Genomic DNA, 20635 nt, shown 5'->3' with positions numbered 1-20635 from the left:
CCACCAATAAATAAAGAGAATCATTCAACATGATGGATGTGCAATCCTTGCACAAATTGCTGCAGGTTTGAATACTGGGCCAACAAAAAGTATCAGCGTGCAAACCATTCAACAAAACATCACTGATATGGGCTTTTGGAGCCGAAGGCCCACCGTGCACCCTTGATTACTGCACGACACAAAGCATTACACCTCAATTTGGCCTGTCAACACCAGCATTGGACTGTTGAGACTGGAAACATGTTACCTTGTCAGATGGGTCATTTCAAATTGTATTGAGCAGATGGATGTGTAAAGGTATGGAGATAGCCTCGTGAATCTATGGACAATACTTCAGCAGGGAACTGTTCAAGGTGGTGGAGGCTCTGTAATGGTGTAGCGCATGTGCTGGAGTGATATGGGACACCTGATACATTTTGATATGACTGACAGGTCACACGTACATAAGTATCCTGTCTGATCACCTGCAGCCATTCATTCATGTCCATTGTGCAATCTGACAGACTTGGGCAATACCAGTAGAATTGCTACAGAGTGGCTCCATGAACACTCTTCTGAGAAACACTTCTGCTGGCCACCAAATTCCCCTGGCATTAACATTACTGAGCAAAACTGGGATGTCTCATGACATGCTCTTCAGAAAAGATTTCCAGTCCCTCATACTCTTTCTGATTTATGGTCAGCCCTGCAAGATTCTTGGTGTCAATTCTTCCCCTTCAGTACTTCAAACATTAGCTGAGTACATGCCATGTTGTGTTGCAGGACTTTTGCATGCTCACTGGGGATCTACATCATATTACACAGGTGTACCAGCTTATTTGGCTTTTCAGTGTAATGTATTTTTCAAGAAGTTGCAATTGTGAAGTAAGTCCTCCTGCAATAACAGCAAGCTCTGTATTTAATTGTCTCCATTTCTCTTTCACAGAATTTTACAAATGACTACTGAAGTGATCTAGCACAAGAAGAGAACTCATCTTCAACGAAGTGACTTTCCTTTGCTTCTGTTAATCCACAATTTCATACCAGCCTCATCCATCCAACCCTTGTCACATACATGAACAACACCTGCCAGTATTCCACAATGTTTTGACATTTTTTAGCACTTGAAAATGATCACTGGATTAAGTTTAGTGCCATCAACACAACACGAAAGAACAACGGTGTAGTGTTTTAATAGTTACTGTTTTAGCACTTTTCATGGCAACAATTTTGTTACTTGGCAATCAAGTCTTTATGCACTATTTAACTTAGTTCCATACTGGTTTTCTTTCTATGTTGTATAATAATGTGATGGAAAGGTAATACTATTGTCATACTCTTGTGGAATTTTATGAGATGTTTTGGTCTTGGTTCACATGCTATTTCCATGACACTTTATAAACCTGTAGCACCAAACATTTTCAACCTTAGTATCTGTTAAGTTCCACTGTAGCACTAGCTTACAAGCATGTATTCGAGACTTTTTGTAGCAATTCGAACACCATTTGGATGGTGTGCTTGAATCCATTTCAGTACAGCATCTTCTAGTTTTCGCCATTTTGTATTCAGTCCCCTATTTGCACATTTGGCCTTCCTTATGTTTTTCTGTTCTTCTTTACTAGCCTGCCAATAGCAAATTTTTTTTCTGTTGCTGGAGGACTGGAATGCTGCTCAGCTGCTGTGTTTCCACATTGTTCTGCATATGCTTTTACTTTCTATTTATAGCCTGCATCATATGAGTACCTTTTATTTTTTCCACTGTGAAGCTAGCTACTAAAGAAAATATTCTTCTGTTACCAATAACACAAATCACTTTCAATTCAAGTTTGCTGGCACTGTAGACTGCAATGACACGTCACAGGCTAGACAGTGCTCTTGGTTTGTGATTGTGGGGCATGAGGGAGACACTGTTAGCAAGCTTGTGAATCCCAATAGCTCATGTTCGTTGCATTGGTGCAATTGAATCCTATGTTGCTATATAGAAATAGATTTCCTGCAGCATTGAATATGTGGCAAATTTTAAGGCAACCAGGAATTTTGACGCCAACACTGGACTTGTTATATTAAATTCGAGTATAACACACCTCAACTTTGAAGGCACTTTTTTGAACAAAGAAATGAGTTTTATAATCTGTAATATACGGTATCAAGTCTCTGTAAGTACCACTGGAAATTAATTTGAACAAATAATTAAGGTAACTTAAAATTTATCTTGCATTCAAATTTTCAAATACTACGAGTGAGATATTAATGTGAGTATCATCAAATGTACAGGATTGATTGTCACTGAACATTTGTCATTTAACATTGAAACACGAACAGATATGTGGGAATGTCCGTGTTACTGATAAGTCGCATATATGTACAGTATTTAACAATCACTTTCTGAATATAGCAGGTGAACTAAATAGAAACCTAGTCCCAACAGGGAATCATATAGCGCTCTTAGAAAAAAGTGTTCCGAGACTGTTACCTGATATGCTCCTCCATGATACTGACAAGAGGGAGATTGAGTTAATAATTAAATCACTAAAGACCAAGAACTCTCATGGATATGATGGGGAATCTAGCAGAATACCGAAGTATTGTTCTTTGTATGTTAGCCCAGTACTTAGCCGTATATGTAACTTTTCCTTTAGGAGTGGTCGGTTTCCTGACCGATTAAAGTACTCGGTAGTGAAGCCACTTTATAAAAAGGGAGACAGGGATAATGTTGACAATTATAGACCTATTTCTATGCCATCGGTGTTTATGATGGTTCAAATGGCTCTGAGCACTATGGGACTCAACTGCTGTGGTCATTAGTCCCCTAGAACTTAGAACTACTTAAACCTAACTAACCTAAGGACACCACACACATCCATGCCCGAGGCAGGATTCGAACCTGCGACCGTAGCAGTCGCACAGTTCCGGACTGCGCACCTAGAACCGCGAGACCACCGCGACCGGCCATCGGTGTTTGCTAAAGTTATCGAGAAGGTTGTATATGCAAGGTTACTGGAGCATTTAAAGTCACATAATTTGCTGTCAAATGTTCAGTTTGGTTTTAGAAATGGTTTAACAACTGAAAATGCTATATTCTCTTTTCTCTGTGAGGTTTTGGACGAATTAAATAAAAGGTTGCGAACGCTAGGTGTTTTCTTTGATTTAATGAAGGCTTTTGACTGTGTTGACCACAAAATGTTACTGCAGAAGTTGGACCATTATGGAGTAAGGGGAGTAGCTTACAATTGGTTTGCCTCTTACCTTAAGAACAGAAAGCAGAAGGTAATTCTCCGCAATATTGAAAGTGGTAGTGATGTTCCGTCCCAATGGGGCACTGTTAAGTGGGGCATTCCCCAAGGGTCGGTGCTGGGGCCACTGCTGTTTCTTATTTATATAAATGATATGCCTTCTAGTATTACAGGTGATCCAAAAATACTTCTGTTTGCTGATGACACCAGCTTGATAGTGAAGGATCTTGTGTGTAATATTGAAACAGTATCAAATAACGTAGTTCATGAAATAAGTTCGTGGCTTGTGGAAAATAATTTGATGCTAAATCACAGTAAGACTCAGTTTTCACAGTTTCTAACACACAATTCAACAAGAACCGATATTTTGATCAGACAGACTGGGCATATTATAAGCGAGACAGAACAGTTCAAGTTCCTAGGAGTTCGGATAGATAGTAAGCTGTTGTGGAAAGCCCATGTTCAGGATCTTGTTCAGAAACTAAATGCTGCTTTATTTACCATTAGAACAGTATCTGAAATAAGTGACACTTCAACACGAAAAGTAGTCTACTTTGCATATTTCCATACGCTTATGTCGTATGGTATTATTTTTTGGGGTAGTTCTTCTGATTCGAAAAGGGTATTTTTGGCTCAAAAATGGGCTGTTCGAGCTATATGTGGTGTAAGTTCGAGAACCTCTTGTCGACCCCTATTCAATAGTCTGGGAATTCTGATATTGCCCTCACAGTATATATTTTCTTTAATATCGTTTGTTGTTAGCAATATTAACCTATTCCCAAGAGTTAGCAGCTTTCACTCAGTTAATACTAGGCAGAAATCCAATCTGCATGTGGAATGCACTTCCTTGACTCTTGTGCAGAAAGGAGTGCAGTATTCTGCTGCATCCATTTTCAATAATCTACCACAAGAACTCAAAAACCTTAGCAGTACCCCAAACACTTTTAAGTCTATACTGAAGAGTTTCCTCATGGCTCACTCCTTCTATTCTGTTGAGGAGCTCCTGGAAGAGCTAAAAAATTAAACAAATTCCAGTGTTACATTGTTGATTTTCTTTCTTTAAATTTACGACTTGTCACCTGAATATGTTTTTTTATATTTCATTTTATCTGTTTCTAATATCGTGTTATAATTTCATGTATTGACTCGTTCCATGACCATGGAGACTTCTCCTTAATTTGGTCCCACGGAACAATAAATAATAAATAAATAAATATACATTTAATATTTTTCTCTGGTGAACTATGTTCCTCCCAAGCCAAGAGAAATACCATTAACCGGCTATCCATTGGGAATACTTTCCTGAGAGAGAAAGCCGACAACTGTGAGGCAGTATTTAAATTCCCATTCATACAACTTTTGCAATAGTATCTTTGAGGAAGTTTAGGACATTTCGAAGGTCAATGCTATGATGGCAAGTAGAATTTGTCACACATTTAAACATACTCATCAACCCATTGACAAACAAAAGATGAATGCAGCCAAAGTAAATGAGGAACAGCAATAAGCAAAGGATTCAACATATCAAATATTCTAACTCTGCTGACTGATCTCTCAAAAAATCAGATGCATAGCCAACTGCTAATTTGTCACTTTCCAGCTATAGAACATTATTCACAAGTATTATATAGAAAAACACTAAAACTGAATTCAACGGTATTATATCAAACTGTGCATCTGAACTTCAGGAGTTAAATATAGCACTGTAAAGTTTTTCATTAATTAATTTTTATAAACACTGATTACAATAATGCTGAATTTTACTACTGTTAAGCCAAAACTGCCACAAGCACAAACCACACATCAAACTGTACAGATTATCTGGAACTCAACTGTATCCAGGGTATCTAAAATTTGACTAAAACTACTCAATTAATTTGACGAGAGCTAAATATACTCCACAATTCCATACACCAAAAGACAGTATATTTTACACTACACCCTTACCTTTATCCTTGGTCAGTATGTGTTCGCACGTTTTTGGAAAATTAACTATTATGCAGTGTGAACAAGATATGTTCAGTTCAATTGGTTGAATTCAAACTTTGTATGTGCTACATAGTAGCATAAAGCACCATGTAAATAAGCAGGAAATTATGATCTAACCTGATAAGACGCATTTGTTTGTATACAAATATTCCTTTGTGTTTACTTATTTTAACAGTTTCATGATGGCAGTTTATTATGTTTCCACCAATATTTAATGTAATATTTATCTTAGAATATTTCATAAGGTTTTAAAGTGACAAGCACGGGGAGGTGCTTAACTCAAGCCAGGCTTCACAAACTCCTCACTAGGGTACCAACTAATCCAGAAGGTACGTTGAGGAAGGAGGATGGGGAAAATACAAAAACAGCATGTGAGACACTGGAACTGCTCCTCAAAACTCATTTTCCTAAATATGCTCTGGCAGATAACATAGGCCAGAATGCAACCCCTGAAAGACAATGGTTCTTAGCCACTCAAAGAGAGGACTGCGACTGGCCAAGGCGTGTGTCGATTTCAGTAAAATCCAATGGGCAGTGGGAACATTGTAACTGGTCCAGTCACCTGGCCCCGATGGAATCTTTCCAGCTCTCTTGAAACAAGCAGGAGAGAATCTTGTAAGAGCGCTGTGCAGGTTATTCAGGGTTAGCCTAGCAGCGGGAGTCATTCGCAACGCCTGGAGGGCAGTGACAGTTGTCTTTATTCTAAAGCCAGGGAATACTGATCACAACAGGCCCAAGGATATGAGATCAATCAGTCTGGTTAATGTATATGTTGGGGAGAGGAGGCTAACTATGGCTTATCTATATTCAAACCAACACACACATCAACCAGGTAAATCACCAGAGAAAGCTTTCTGTCAATTTGTTGTGAGGGTGGAGAAAGTCCTTTGCTTTCAAGAAAGAGCCCACTCCATCTTCCTGGACATTGAGGGAACTTTTTGTAAGACAACCGTTGATTCCATGATTAGGGCAGCAAAGATGCATGACCTAGTGACCACTATATGTAGGTGGACTAAGGCCATGCTTAGTAGGAGGAGGGTAGAAGCCACCGCGATGAATGAAAAGATGGTAATTAACACCACTAGAGATTCTCCACAAGGAGGAGTTTTGCCCACTTCATTGTGGAATCTAGTGGTGAACAAACTCATTGAGAAACTAGATTCCAGGCAATGATTTTGTGAAGGATACACAGATGACCTTGTCATAGTAATACTTGGCAAATTTACTGACACAGTTAGGAATATGGCACAAGGTGCACTGGACATTGTGCAAGACCAGTGCATTAAATAGAACCTAAGGGTTAATCCTATGAAGACTGTTGTGGTATCAATCATGAAGAAGCATATCCAACACTGAAGTTGGAATCTAAAGCTTTTCGATGAAACTCAATCTGTGAAGGGGATAGTGAAAAATCTAGGGGGTACCCTTAGATGAGGAACTAATATGGACCCCTCACATTAAGAGCATCTGCTCCAGGGCGAAAGGTACTCTAGTGAGTACCAGAAGGACTTTTGGCAAAAAACTATGGCCTAAGACCCTGAGGTATGCACTGGATATACAGCACAGCGGTTATACTTAGGATCTCCTATAAGGCCGTGGTATCCTGGAAGAAGGTAGAACAGCAGGTTGCAGCTAAGAAGCTTGCTAAGGTGCTGAGCCTGTCCTGCTTCATCACAAGAGGCAGAATTAGTAGCACACCAACCACTGGGGTGGAAGCCATGCTGGACATGCCTCCACTAAACCTTTGGGAAGCAGCTGGTGCATACAGACTCAAAACTGGTAAAAACTGGATCTCATTGAGATACCCAGACCCACACACTAATATAGTGAGTGAGGCAAATATAGGAATGGCTGGGGAACTGCCGGCCGACTATACAATAACTCCCAACTGCTTCAACAAGCTTTACAATATAATAATTTGAAGTTGGGAACAGTAAGAAAAAACAGTTTGACACCATACTGGGGACATTGTCTGGTTCACTGATTGGTCGAAATCAGACCAAGGTGCTGGGGCCGTGGTATATGGAATTCAGTGAAGACTGGAGGGCATCATCTCTCTAGGACAACTGGCCTCGGTATTCCAAGCTGAAATTACTGCAATCAGGGTGTGTGTGTGTGTGTGTGTGTGTGTGTGTGTGTGTGTGTGTGTGTGTGTGTGTGTGTGGAGGAAAAAATACATAGGTGCTAGAAGGATCGTAGCATCTACATCTATTCAGACAGCCAGACAGACCTTAAATCATTAGCATCTCCTGTAACAAGATCTAAAATTATTGCAGAATGTCACAGGGCTCTGGTGGAGCTAGGGGGAAGCGATTGGGTAAAACCAATGTTGATCCTTGGCCACTCAGGGATCGGTGGCAATGAACAAGCTGACAAATTGGGGGCAGAGACTCCATTCATTGGACCAGAACCTGTCCTGACAATCACCAAGGCTATGATCAAACTAGAACTACAGAACTGGCTTAGAAGACAGCACATAGAATACTGGTCCAAGGTCGATAAGCAAAAACATGGCAAGTTAATGATGCCAAAGCCGTGTTTTGAAAGAAGCTCTGTAATCCTGGGCTTTAATAGCCAAGAGATTAAACTCACACCCAAAGGTGTAATGGAGGCATGTCCAGCACGGCTTCAATCCCAGCAGTTGGCGTGCTACTAATTCTGCCTGTTATAGCGAAGCAGTCCAGTCTCTGCACCTTAGGAAGCTTCTTAGCTGCAACCTGCTGTTCTACCTTCTCCCACGACACTATGGCTCCATAGGAGATTCTAAGTCTAACCACCGTACTGCACAACCAGTGCATACCTCAGGGTCCTTCTGGTATTCACTAGAGTACCTTTCGCCCTGGAGCAGATGCTCTTAACCCCTAATCACAATCTTGAGTACTTCTCACGCAACTACAGTCATGCAGTCCCGTGGACTGCATTCAGAAGGTGGGAAAAATAAGTAAAAATCACCAATCTAGTGCTACTTTTTGAATTTAGTACTACATACTTATTCTTCAATTATACATAAATGGTAAATTATGAACAAAATATTGTTTCGGTGCTGTGAAAAAGACTTATTCATATTGCACTCTAAATTCTCATTGAAATTTACAGTAATGGACAAATATCCAAATATCTAAGTGTAGTTCTTTACTTGAAACTTGGTTGTTGCAGGTTAATTTTGATCAATTACCACCGGTGTTAAATTTAATGAGTATTCTTGACAGCAAATGAAACAGAAAAAATCTGCACTACTGAAAGCGGCCACATTACACACCACCTTACATGCACTGCGGACACACCTTACAAGAGCATTCCAAACAAATTGGGACCTTGCACTTGCGACACAAGTAACATGTCTTTCTCTTCTTTTTTGGTGGACAAATGCGACATGGCTTCCTTCCATCCCTAGGTAGTTTGTCCTCCTTTTCCAGCTCTTCATGGAGATGTACTTCAGTTCCTAGAACTCTAACGATAGAAAACCTCAATTCTCATGGGAGGCATTTATTCACTATCCTTTCATGCAGTAAATGTTTGATTAGTTCTTTCGCTAGGGCTTTCATGAAGTTCATCCTGGTAAGCACAGTTCTTTCCTTGAATGACTGATGAACAATATATGCACTGACAACACTCATGTCAAGAATATGGAAAACCATGGCCATGGTCCCACGTTGTGTGCGGCAACTTTAACAATATTTGACACACTTTTCGTCTACAGTATCAACAGCACCCTTTGTGTTGTTATAGTGGGCTATTATTAAAGGTTTTTTTTTTTACTTTCCACGTCATCTTCTATGGAGTGATGCATTATTGATATAAGAATTACTGCTCTTCCTTTCTTAGGTACATGCAAAATGAGCGTGATGTGTTTGGTAAATCCATACAGCGTTGTTCCAACTTCACGCCTACAGGAAGGCAAGAAAGATGCAGGAATTTCCTTTCGGTTCTTCTGCATTGTTCCCACTGTGGTCAAATCATTTTTCTGTAGCACATCTGCAAGTTCGATTGACACATACCGGTTATCAGCAGTGTTGTTTCGGTTAGCATGTGCTATTGGCTTGCACAATCTGAGGACAGCCTGAGTGATAATGGCATATTTCTTCTCATCTGGGGAAGGTCCTACTTCATCAGTACCTTTTCCACAGTAGAGATAGGTGTTGAAGATGTAGTTAGTCCTGGAGTCAGCTAGGCATTGAAGCTTCAGGCCATACTTCGCCGGTTTAGATGGAATATACATTTTGAATTTACAGTGTCCTCTGAAACCGATTAGCATTTCATCAACTGTAGCATTAACCCCAAAAATATAGGATCGCTGCAAATTTTCGTTGAATTTATGTAGAATGTTTGTTATAGCAGCTGCTGGATCAGAAACCTTACGTAACTCCATGTCATCAGGGTTGTCAAATCTCAAGCAGGTGAGAATTACAGCAAATAATGCTGAAGATATAGTGATACGGAAAATAGCATGGACAGTCCCATCAATACAAAAGAGAGAACATATGTCTTAGTTAATCAATTTGAATACTGAAGTGTATATAAGAAGGTCGATGAAACTCTTCATTTCAGACATTGTACAAGGTCTGATTTCTGTTCTCTTCCTGTAGAAATTGGTCACAATGGAACTGAATAAGTTCTGTACACTTTAATTACAATCCAAAGTTATATACGAAGTCCTTGTGGACACTAAGTACAATCCGTTCTTGTAAATTTATTTGCAATCTCAAATTTTCCTCTGCCTCTCTTTTTCTTGTCTTTTATGAAATATTAATAAATACAGTACACTAATACACTGGACATTATTTCAGTTTATTTGCAGTGTAATATAAAAATTGAAAATAAAAAGATTAAAAGATCAAACAATGGAAAATCCAGGACAGAATGGAACAATATGGTGAAAAGAGCAGTTGCTGTGCACCATATAGCAGAGATGCTGAGTCGCATATAGGAGAAACAAAAAGACTGTCACAAATATAGCTTTCAACCAGTGAGGCCTTTATCAAAATTATAGACAACAAACACACACATACACACTTGTACCAACATAACTCCTACACACATGACTGGAGTCTCAGCCAACTGAGGCCACACTGCAAGCAGCAGCATCTGTGCATCATGAAGTGAGCGGCAGCTGGGTGGGGGGTAAGGAGGAGGCTGGGGTAGTGAGGGAGAGGGATAGTAGCATAGTGGTGGCAGACAGTGATGTGCTGTTGGGTAGCATACAGCACTGAGGTGGAAAGAGGGTAAGGCAGCACACTATCTGATCAAAAGTATAGAGACATCCCCAAAAACATACATTTTTCATATTAGGTGGATTGTGGTGCCATCTACTGCCACGGTCTCCATATCAGCAACTTCAGTAAACATTATACATCATCAGAGAGCAGAATGGGGCACTCTGCAGAACTCACAGACTTTGAACATGGCCAGACGATTGGGTGTCACTTGTGTCATACGTCTGTACACAAGATTCAAAACTCCTAAACATCCCTAGTGCCACTGTTTCCAATGTGATAGTGAAGTGGAAATGTGAAGGGACACTTACAGCACAAAAGTGTACAGGCCAACATCATCTGTTGACTGACAGATACCTCCAATAGAAGAAGAGATTTGTAATGTATAATAGGCAGACACCTATCCATATAATCACACAGGAGTACCAAACTGCATCAGGATCCACTGTAAGTACTGTGATAATTAGGCAGGAGGTGAGAAAACTTGGATTGCATGGTCAAGCGGCTGCTCATAAGCCACACATCACACCAGTAAATACCAAAGAATGCCTCGCTTGATGTAAGGAGTGTAAACATTCAATGACTGAACAGTGGAAAAACATTTTCTGGAGTAACAAATCACAGTACACAATGTGGCAATCTGATGGCAGGGTGTGGGTATGGTGAATACCCAGTGAACATAATCTGATAGAACGTGTAGTGCCAACAGTAAAATTCGGAGGCAGTGGTGATATGGCGTGGTCGTGTATTTCATGGAGGGGGCTTGAAGCCCATGTTGTTTTGCATGGTACTATCGCAGACCAGGCGTACACTGATGTTTTAAGCACCTTCTTACTTCCCACTGTTTAAGAGAAATTTGGCCAGAATACCATGGGTATTCTGCCATCCACCAAACCTACAGAATATATTCATCCATCCCCGTGGTATTCCACCATCCGCCAAACCTACACAATTTACTCATCCATCCCTACACAACCCCTTCTTCTAACCCCTTAACCTCATGGCTCATACCCCTGTAATAGACATAGATGTAAGACCTGTCCTATGCATCCTCCCACCACCACCTACCTCCAATCCAGTCACAAATATCACCTATCCCATCAAAGGCAGGGCTACCTGTGAAACAAGTCAAGCAGTCTACAAGCTAAGGTGCAACCACTGTCTTGTATTCTATGCGGGCATGACAACCAGCAAGCTGTCTGTCCACATGAATGACCACCGAATAAACTGTGGCCAACAAACAAATGGGCCACCCTGTTCCTGAGCATGCTGCCAAACAGGACATACTTTATTTCAATGACTGCTTCACAGCCTGTGCCAGTTTTTCTGAATTGCGCAGGTGGGAACTTTCCCTGTAATATCTCCTATGTTCCCATAACATCCTGGCCTCAACCTTAGTAAGTCATTGTCCTCTCCCATCCAGTCCATTCTCTGATCCCATTCCAGCATTACACGACCCTCATTTCTCTATCACACCATCATTTTACATTTCCTCTTTTCTGCATTCCCCTCCCCATCTCTCAACTGCCCTTCGTCTAACCTCCCAACTGCACATGGCTGCCCTACCCTCTTTCCACCTCAATCCTGTGTGCTCCCCAACAGGATGTCACCCTCTACCTCCGCCACCCCTACCCCACTATTTCTCCCCATCCCCGCACCAACCTCCTCCTCACCCCCACCTAGTCACCATTCCCATCATGCACTGGTGCTGCTACTCACAGTGTGGCCTCAGTTGCCTGACACTGCAGTCATGTGTGTGCGAGTTGCATTTGCACAAGTATATATGTGTATGATTGTCATTTAATTCTGAGAAAGGCCTTACTGGATGAAAGCTATATTTGTGACAGGCTTTTTGTTGTTCCTATCTGTGACTCAGCATCTCTGCTATATGGTGAGTAGCAACTTTCACAATATTGTTAGAAGATTAAAAGAATCATCCACATAGGGCTTGACCTAACAACCTTCAGACTACATGAATGTTGGTTGTCTACCATTTTTGACATGTCCGAAACAACAGACATCACACAGAATCTGCACCTCTTATAAATCATATGTAAATTAAAGGTGGAGAGGGAATAAAGGGAAGGAAAGGGAATCGATCACAGCTATCGGCTGCATTGGGACATTACGGGGTGAACATGTGTACCTGGATCTCATGCTTACTAGGCAGGTTCAATAACCACTGCACCATCCAGGACATAACTGCATGGACTATCTTGGCTTGCCCCTCAGCTGATCCACACTCCCATCGAGCACCACCTACCCACAGCTCCTGTCCATGTCCAAAAGAGCAGACACCACACTTTCATATAATTTTATAGGCCTAGCTAGGCAATGAATCCAGCTACTTCAATGTGGATGCACAAGTATGTCCTACCTCCTGTGGGAATCTCAGATGAGTAAATATGGAGGAAATGGACAGGGGCTGAGGATAGGTGGCACTCGATGGGAGTGTGGATCGGCTGTGAGGCGAGCCAAGATAGTCCGTGCAGTTGTGGTAACACTGTGTCCCAGATGGTGCAGTGTTTATCGCATCTGCCCTGTAAGTAGGAGATCCCATGTTCGAATCACAGTCTGGTACATACTTTCACTTGTCATCACCGATTCTGCATAATGTCCCAACGTAGCTGACAGCAATTATCGCTCCCCTTTCCTTTCATTTCCACCCCCCTTGACCTTCATTTACATATAACTAATATAAATGGCCCATGCCTTACCCGACCTGTACCAAAATACTATTCCTTCTACATCCTTGGGCTTCTGGAGTTCCCACTTCTGTCATTCTCATTTCTGGCCAAGCCCTGCATGTATCATAAATTTGTGCAAAATCAGAGATGAAGAAGTACATTTACTTCTCAGTCATGTTGTCCTATAATCTGCCAAGTGGGGCAGTTGAGACTTTCTTTCGTTTCAAAGACATCTGAACATTTTCCAATACAAACTACAATGGCGAGAACATAAGTTCAGAACTTGGGTTTATGGTTCCAAAAAGCAAGGAGCCCTATTTCCCTGCAGAAATCATGTACAATAAAACTACCCTTTCATCTGTAATCTATTTGACATTCCCATGCCTCACAACTAACAATGGATTAGCAGTATGAATTTTGTGTTTCCCCAAGTATCCACCTGCTGTATAAAAAATGCAGCACCTAAAGCTGAATGTGTTTTTCCTTGTGAATACTACACCCTCCTCCTCTGGAATTTGAGGTTCCACTAAGTGCACACAGAAACTAGACAAGAGATATATCCCGAGAAAAGAAAGACTTAAAAGACCTTAAGACATAGCAGCAGCTTACCTCCTCCATCTTAACTCCCACAGGATCATATTCGGGATTGCTGAACATCTGTAACAAAGAAATAATGTAAGAGATTCATTACTATTGTTCAACATGCAGTACATGCACATGCTAAATTCACAATATTAGGAACCTCTCATATGAATTATTGTATAAAGTGCTTTTCTTTAAGAGGATGAGGAGAATACACTAATGGCATGCACCAAATTAAAACATGACTCAAGATCACACACTTCTCTTAAAGTATAAGCTCAGTGTTTTTATTTATTCATTCATTCATCCATTCATGAGGAAAAAACTATTTAGCATGTAACATATATGAAATAAACAAAATATTCTCAGAATTTAATAAGAATGTGATTATTCCAGGTCCAAAGAAAGCAGGAGCTGACGTGTGAATATCCTGAACCATCAGTTTAAGAAGTCGTTATTGCAAAATACTGTCATGAATGATTTACACACAAATGAAGTGACTGACAGAAGCCAACTTTGGCAACATTAATTTTGGTTTCTGGAGAAATGTAGGAACACATGAAGAAATACTGACCTCACAACTTAACTCAGCAGGTAAGAAAGGCTAGCCCCTGTTTATAGGGCATTTAGATGTATGGTGAGCTTATGACAATGCTGACTGGAACACACTCTTTGAAATTTTGAAGGTAGCAGAGAAAAAACACAGGGAACAAAACTTATTTGCAACTTGTTCAGAAACCATTTTGGTGTTCTAAACGTTAAAGGATATGAAAGGAAGACAGTAGTTGAGAAGTAAGTGTGATCAAGTTGTAGCCTATCCCCATGTTTTTATACCTGAACATTGAGCAAGCAGTAAAAGAAACCAAGGAAAAATTTAGTTCGTGAATTAAAGTTCAGGGAGAAGAAATAAAATCTACAGTTTGTCGATTTTATTTATTTATTTATTTATTTACACATCACGTTCCATAGGAGCAAATCTCCAAAGTCATGGAACATGTCATTACATGAAATTACAACATACACATAATAACAGAGGCATACCGACAATCCTCCTTTCCACGAACAATACGAGACTGGAATAGAAGGGAGAACTGATAGAGGTACTCAAGGTACCCTCCGCCACACAAAGTCAGGTGGCTTGCGGAGTATGGATGTAGATGCAGATGTTAGAAACCCAAGAAAAAAAGTCAGTCCATTAGTTCAAGTAAACACAATCAACAATACAATAGGAATCAGCTTACTTTTTCAAGGAACTCCTCAACAGAATAGGAGTGACCCATGAGGAAACTCCAGTTTTGATTTGAAAGTGGGTGGATTACTGCTAAGATTTTTGAACTTGAGTGGTAACTTACTGGAAACAGATGCAGCAGTATACTGCACACCTTTCTCCACATGAGTGAAGGAAGTCTGATCCAAATGCAGATTTCATTTCTGCCGAGTATTAACTGAGTGAAAGTTGTCTATTCTTGTGAATAAGCTAATACTGCTAACAAGAAATGATAGTACGGTCAATGTCAAAATACCCTGACTCACGAACAGGGGTCGACAAGAGGTTTGTGAACTTAGACCACTTATTGCCCCAACTGCCTGTTTCTAAGCCAAAAATACACTTATAGAATGGGTAGCGTTACCCCAAAATATAATCCCATATGACATAAGCAAATGAAAATAAGCAAAGAACACTAATTTTCGTGTTGAACAATCACTTACTTCAGATACCTTTCAAATAGTAAAGATGGCAGCATTAAGTCTTTGAACAAGATCCTGAACGTGGGCTTTCCACAAAAGTTTATTATCTATCTGAACACCTATAAATTTGAACTTTCAGTTTGATTAATCATAAGCCCATTCTGTGAAATTAAAACATCAGGTTTTGTTGAATTGTGTGTTAAAAATGGTAAAAACTGAGTTTTATTGTGATTTAGCATTAGTTTATTTTCTACAAGCCATGAACTTGTGTCAAGAACTGCACTACTTGAAACCAAGCCAATGTTGAACACAACATCCTTTACTACCAAGCTAGTGTCATCAGCAAACAGAAATATTTCAGAGTTACCCACAACACTATAGGGCATATCATTTATATAAATAAGGAACAGGAGTGGCCCCAACACTGATCCCAGGGGCACCCCCTACTTGACCTGTACCCCAGTCAGACCCCACATCACAGCCATTCTCAACATTGTGAATAATGTCCTTTTGATGTCTGTTGCTCATGCAAGAGGTGAAACAATAGTGAGCTACTCCCTGTATTCCATAATGGTCCAACTTCTGGAGCAATATTTTGGGAACAACAGAATAAAATGCCTTCATTAAATCAAAAAATATGCTCAGCATTCAAAACCTTTTGTTTAACCTATCCAGTGCCTCAAAGAGAAAGGAGAATATAGCATTTTCAATTGTTAAACAACTTCTAAAGCTGAACTGTACATTTGATAGCAAATTGTGCAATATAAAATGATCAATTATCCTTACATACACAGCCTGTTTAATAACCTTAGCAAACACTAATGGCATATAAATAGATCTAATGTTGTCTACATTATACCTTTCACCCTTTTTACAAAGAGGCTTTACTACTGAGTATTTTAATTGTTCGGGAAACTGACCATTCCTAAAAGAAAAATTACAAATATGGTTAAATACAGGGCTAACATTTGCAGCACAGTCCTTTGATATTCTGTTAGGCACTCCATCATGTCGGTGAGAGTCCTTAGTCTTCAGTGATTCAATTATTGACTCAATCTCTCCCTTGTCTGTATCACAGAGGAGATTTTCAGACATCAATCTCAGAAAGGCATTCTGCCAAAGAAGTTATGTGATTCCCCGTAGAAACTAAATTTTTATGTAATTCACCTGAAGTGCTTCAAAAATGATTGTTAAATGCTGTATATATATCTGATTTGTCAATAACAGAAATATTTTTACTATGATCTGACTTTGCATCATCGACCTTGTGCTGCTGACCACACACATCCTTCACAACTGACAATTTTATCTGTGAATCAGCTATTCTATTTGCATACCATATACTCTGTCTTCCTAATAACATTTTTAAGCACCTTAAAATATTGTTTGTAATGGGCTACTGTAGCTTGACTGAATACTTCTAACATTTTGATATAATTCCTTATCCCACTAGTCAGCCACCCAGGCTGCCTGTGACTGCTAGTACCCTGTTCAGAACGTTGTAATGGGAAGCAACTCTCAAAGAGCACGAGAAATGTGTTAAGAACAGCATTATATTTATCATCTATGTTATCGACACCATAAACGTACTGCCATTTGTTCCTTGACAAGGTTTAAAAAACTCTCTACTGCTCTTGGATTAACTTTCCTACATAGTTTGTGATTATATGTGACATTCGTGTGAGTACAAAAGCCTTTTAGTGTTAAAATTTGTGCATCATGGTCTGAAAGGCCATTCACACTTTTGTTAACAGAATTCCCATGTAGTAATGAAGAATGAATAAAAATATTGTCTATGGCTGTGCTACTGTTCCCCTGAAGCCTAGCTGGAAAAAAGGCAGTCTGCATCATATCATATGAATTTAGGAGATCTACCAACATCCTTTTACTTGCACCATCATATACAAAATTTATATTGAAGTCACCACACATAACTAATTTCTGGTACTTCCTGCAAAGTGAATCAAGAACTCTCTCTGGCTTGGCCAGAAGTGCTCTGAAATCAGAGTTAGGGGACCTATAAACAACAACAATTAGAAGTTTAATTTCACTCAATTCAACTGTCCCTGTGCAACATTCAAATATCTGGTCAGATCAGTGCCATGATAGTCTATGGACTGAAATGGAATACTATTTTTTTACGTATATAGCCACTCCCCCACCCTGCAAGGGACTCCTTGAAAAACAGCCAGCTAATCTGTATCTTTGTAAAGGAAGCCTCTGAGTTGTCAAATTATTTAAGTGGTGCTCCGATATACCAATAATTTCAGAGTCAACATCTATAAGCAGTGCACTAACTTTATCTCTAATACCTCTTACATTTTGATGAAATACGGTAATTCCTTTACTTGGAAATATGTCCTCTGAAGGTGATCCCTTAGTTAGTGGGACTTCCTTTAAGTAGGTATACCTATCAGCTGACTTCAGTCTAAAAAAAGGTGCAGCTCTCACACCAACTACTACAGGAATTTTTCCACAAGTGATCCCACCGCCATCAACTACACTGTCACACTGGATAACACTGTAATCCTATCAAAGACAGAAAAAGACTTGAAAGTAAAATTGAACAGAACTGACACTTTCTTAAAGGAGCTTATACGATGAGTATCTACAAAATCGAAACAAGGGTAACGAAATGAAGTCAAATTAAATAATGTGATGCTGACAGAACTAGAGATATACAGTCATTAATTGCAGAAGATGAGTTTTGCTGTTTGTATAGGAAACTGACCGATGATGGGCAAAATAGGAAGGCTATAAAATACAGACCTGCAATAGCATGAAAATACAGTTCCAAAAAAGTAACTTTTGTTAAGAGTGAGTAAACAGTTATCTGTTAGGCAGTCTTTTCTGAAGTGTAGCCTTCTACAGATGTGAAACATGGAAGATAAGTAATAAAATGGATGATAATAGTGATTGATGATGAGAGATGAGAAGCACTTGAAATATGCTACTACAGAAGAAAGCTGAAGATTGCAATTTTAGTTCAGATTACTAGTGATGACTGAATTAAATTTGGCACAACCTGACTACAAGAAGAAGTCAGTTGACAGGACTCATCAAAAGCAATGCGAAATTGTCAATTTGATAATGGCATAAGTGTGGCTGAGGGGCAAAATTTGTCAAGGGAGAAGACAACTTCACTAGAGTAATACGATTAAAATGAATGTTAGTAGCAAATTATTGTTTACATCATGCACTACTGGTCAGCTGAAAGCTATGCTCGCCAAGAGAAGTGAATAAACAACCTTTGTCTGTCAATATGTGTTACAGCCTTTTGAGGAATTGTATCTTGTGCACCTGTTTCATTGATAATGTTCTAAGTAACTACAAGTCTCTGCAGTTCATAAGAGATATGTAGCTGCACTTACTGGAAACAGAGCCCACTGGCCACAATGCAATCCATTTAGTACCACCACAACAAATGTACTATCCATTCTACAAAGGTAATTACAGATATACTTAACAGAAAACTTTGAAATTGTTAGAGTGATCATTTGTGAAATATAGAATGGCCTACATCTTGCCAACCTTAATGCTTCTGGTCTTTTATCTGTGATGAAAATTAAATTAAGAAGCCTACAAGTAAAACCAAAAATCCTGAAGACATGATGTGCTATACAACACAGGCCATTGCTGCCATAAGGTCCCTTGAAATTCAGCATACAATGCTGTCGGTCCAGCAGTTGAGCACTTGTTAAACAACTGTATTAATGAAAATATGATCTGTGCCAGAGTTGCATGTTTGCTTACATTTGGTACAGTAGAACAAATGTTCTTCTCCTAATGGTGGGGAAATGGTTTGCAGTACTGTTATCTTGTGTACATGTGGATTAAGTGAAACACATGTTGTCCCATTAAAAACCCCTTTGGACACACTTTCTGATGCAAGTGAATAAAACATGTAATTCCATTTCTTAAAGTCAGTGTAATAATTCAGCAGCTATAAACATTAAAAATTACTGAAGTCAGAAAATTCGCCATATTCTCTGCTATATCTCAGCTAACACCACAGCTCGCTAAATTTGCCCATTCTGGGTAGACTTGGGATTGGCATCTCCTTGTCATCTCACCCTGCATACTAGCAAAGTTGAAATCTTATTTTTGAAGTACAATATATTCTTTATTTCGTCTGTATTCACTGTTTTTCAGTGTTATGTTGAAAATTAAAATATGCCCATGAATTACATTACATTTATTGATATTGCAGATCATATTTATTCACATTATTAAAAAAGATACCATTCACAGTAGTCCTATTAAATCTAGTTATATAAAGAAAAATATAACTTGACAAACACTTTAAATTTCTCTTCTGAGACATTATGCAGACAATTCTTAAGAACTTCACTATAGTGTGAAATGAAGTCACTGGAGTCTAAATTAGACCATGGGAGATAAACTACCTTCAGTGCCACCACACACCAGACATTTGACAATGTACACATATCCTGCAAGGAAGTAAAACTGTTTTTCCACTAAATTGTGGATTTGTATCCCTTCAGAAGTCTTATAATATCAGCATTAACAAAGTTCATTATCCCATGGCTGAAACAAGAACCCAGAGCTACGAACACAGACTTAGTAAATGGATCTGTGGCCATAGTAGTGGTTAGTCTAATCTGAAGATGCAATCCAGAGTGTTCCAGTGTTTACTTCTCCCCTGTCTGAAGTACTGGGTGATCAAAAAGTCAATATAAATTTGAAAACTTAATAAACCACAGAATAATGTAGATAGAGAGGTAAAAATTGACACACATGCTTGGAATGACATGGGGTTTTATTAGAACCAAGAAAAAAAAAGTATTGCTAGACGCGTGAAAGATCTCTTGCACGCGTCATTTGGTGATGATTGTGTGCTCAGCTGCCACTTTCGTCATGCTTGGCCTCCCAGGTCCAGACCTCACTCCATGCAATTATTGCCTTTGGGGTTACCTAAAGTCTCAAGTGTATCGTGATCGACTGACATCTCTAGGGATGCTGAAAGACAACATCCGATGCCAATGCCCCACCATAACTCCGGACATGCTTTACAATGCTGTTCACAACATTATTCCTAGACTACAGCTACTGTTGAGGAATGATGGTGGACATATTGACCATTTCCTGTAAAGAACATCATCTTTGCTTTGTCTTATTTTGTTATGCTAATTATTGCTATTCTGATCAGATGAAGTTCCATCTGTCGGACTTTTTTTGAACGTTTGTATTTTTTGGTTCTAATAAAACCCTATGTCATTCCAAGCATGTGTGTCAATTTGTA

The 20635-nt window shown here is 39.4% G+C and overlaps 1 protein-coding gene across 3 annotated transcripts in view; it reads right to left on the bottom strand.

The window, feature by feature from the left end:
• Positions 1–20635, bottom strand: part of LOC126213039 (zinc finger protein 708-like) — a 79778-nt gene that overhangs the window by 34165 nt on the left and 24978 nt on the right. For all 3 annotated transcript variants that reach the window (XM_049940610.1, XM_049940611.1, XM_049940612.1), the window contains one exon: positions 13711–13758. In XM_049940610.1, coding sequence (XP_049796567.1) covers positions 13711–13758 — 48 coding nt within the window. The remainder of the gene's footprint in view (positions 1–13710; positions 13759–20635) is intronic.

This window comes from Schistocerca nitens, chromosome 11 (assembly GCF_023898315.1).
Source record: "Schistocerca nitens isolate TAMUIC-IGC-003100 chromosome 11, iqSchNite1.1, whole genome shotgun sequence".
NCBI classification, from domain to species: Eukaryota; Metazoa; Arthropoda; class Insecta; order Orthoptera; family Acrididae; genus Schistocerca; species Schistocerca nitens.
This window is presented reverse-complemented; position numbering and strand designations above follow the sequence as displayed.